The sequence below is a fragment of the Opisthorchis viverrini genome (assembly GCF_000715545.1).
Source record: "Opisthorchis viverrini unplaced genomic scaffold opera_v5_76, whole genome shotgun sequence".
NCBI lineage: Eukaryota > Metazoa > Platyhelminthes > Trematoda > Opisthorchiida > Opisthorchiidae > Opisthorchis > Opisthorchis viverrini.
In genome coordinates this window covers 253,389-254,519 of record NW_008751730.1, presented here as the reverse complement: position 1 = coordinate 254,519, position 1,131 = coordinate 253,389, and the positions used below count along the sequence as shown (strand labels likewise).

The following is a 1,131-nucleotide window of genomic DNA, read 5'->3' as shown; positions in this document are numbered from 1 at the left end:
CTCACTTGGTACGGTTTCCTGTTTGCGTATAAGTACGCTAGACAACGCACGAACCGTGATGACAAGGAGGCCAAACAATTGCAGCCACTTTTCAAGATAGCTGAAATTCATCCTTTCTCTCCAGATTGGTACTTGTCGATCGGTCAGTCTAAGGGAGGAATTGAATGTAAGCAAGAACAAAGGGTCTAACATCCGTCGGTGTAACTAGGCAAAGTCACGAATTAAAGTCATTATTAACCGGATCGGGACACATAATCCAGGAAGCACACCCCATACTGTCAGATTTCGCTTCAGCGGAAGCTGATGTTTACGTGCTGCACAAGCGCTGGCAACCGCCATAAAGTGTGGCGGCGGTGGTCGCATTCTGATCTGGTTGTGAGTAATGATCTTGGCTGTATCCTGCTCAAATTCTCGCCTGACATTGACAAATTGGCAAGAACCAGGATGGTGGCGGGAGCGGGGGGGGAGGTTGCGGGAGGGTGGTCTGTGGGCAAAAACGGTTAGACCATCTTCCAAAGAAAGGCGTGTGTGCGTGCGGACACGGTGTGGACCAGTTCTAATGACCAGAGCACTCTACAGAATGAACACTGTTTACCACTGCGTTTCTGTCTTACAAAACTCGCGTTCGTTTGATCCGGTATGTTTTAATCAACAAACGCCACACACACACACGGATAGCAGTTTTTAGCAAGACAGACAGCTGGAGAATGTTAGACAGGCGAGTAAAAATAGCGTAAATTCAATCTGAATTATCAATCAAAGGGGAGGAATTCTTCCGTGGCTAAATACATTGTACTACAATGATCGCCAGTAAGGCGAAACTGTGAAGCTAAAAATTAAGTTTTTGTGAATTGTTTTCCTCGAACGGTGAAACATGTGTTCAATTATGTAGTTTTCTATGCAAGGATTTATTGATCAATGGTGGTGTCAAGAGGTTTGGCAAGTTCCAAGTGAGATTCCTCTCTGTGATTGAGGACAATCTATGAGAAAAGGCCGGCAAGTGTTGTGCAGCTGCTTCGCCCTTGTTGGGACTCCCAAGCGGTGCGCGTCTCACGAAACACAAACCATAAGAGGAAACTACTCACAAGGTTGCTGAAAACTCTTCGACAGCCCACGACCGGTTTCGCCCTT

The 1,131-nt window shown here is 46.5% G+C and overlaps 1 protein-coding gene across 1 annotated transcript in view; it reads right to left on the bottom strand.

Moving 5' to 3' along the window:
* T265_13513 (hypothetical protein) overlaps positions 1 to 152 on the bottom strand; it is a gene marked incomplete at both ends in the record, with an annotated part of 35,561 nt that extends 35,409 nt beyond the window's left edge. Inside the window, one exon of the mRNA XM_009169238.1 lies at positions 6 to 152. Within this exon, the coding sequence (XP_009167502.1) occupies positions 6 to 111 (106 nt within the window). The remainder of the gene's footprint in view (positions 1 to 5) is intronic.
* Between the last annotated feature and the right edge of the window lie 979 nt (positions 153 to 1,131).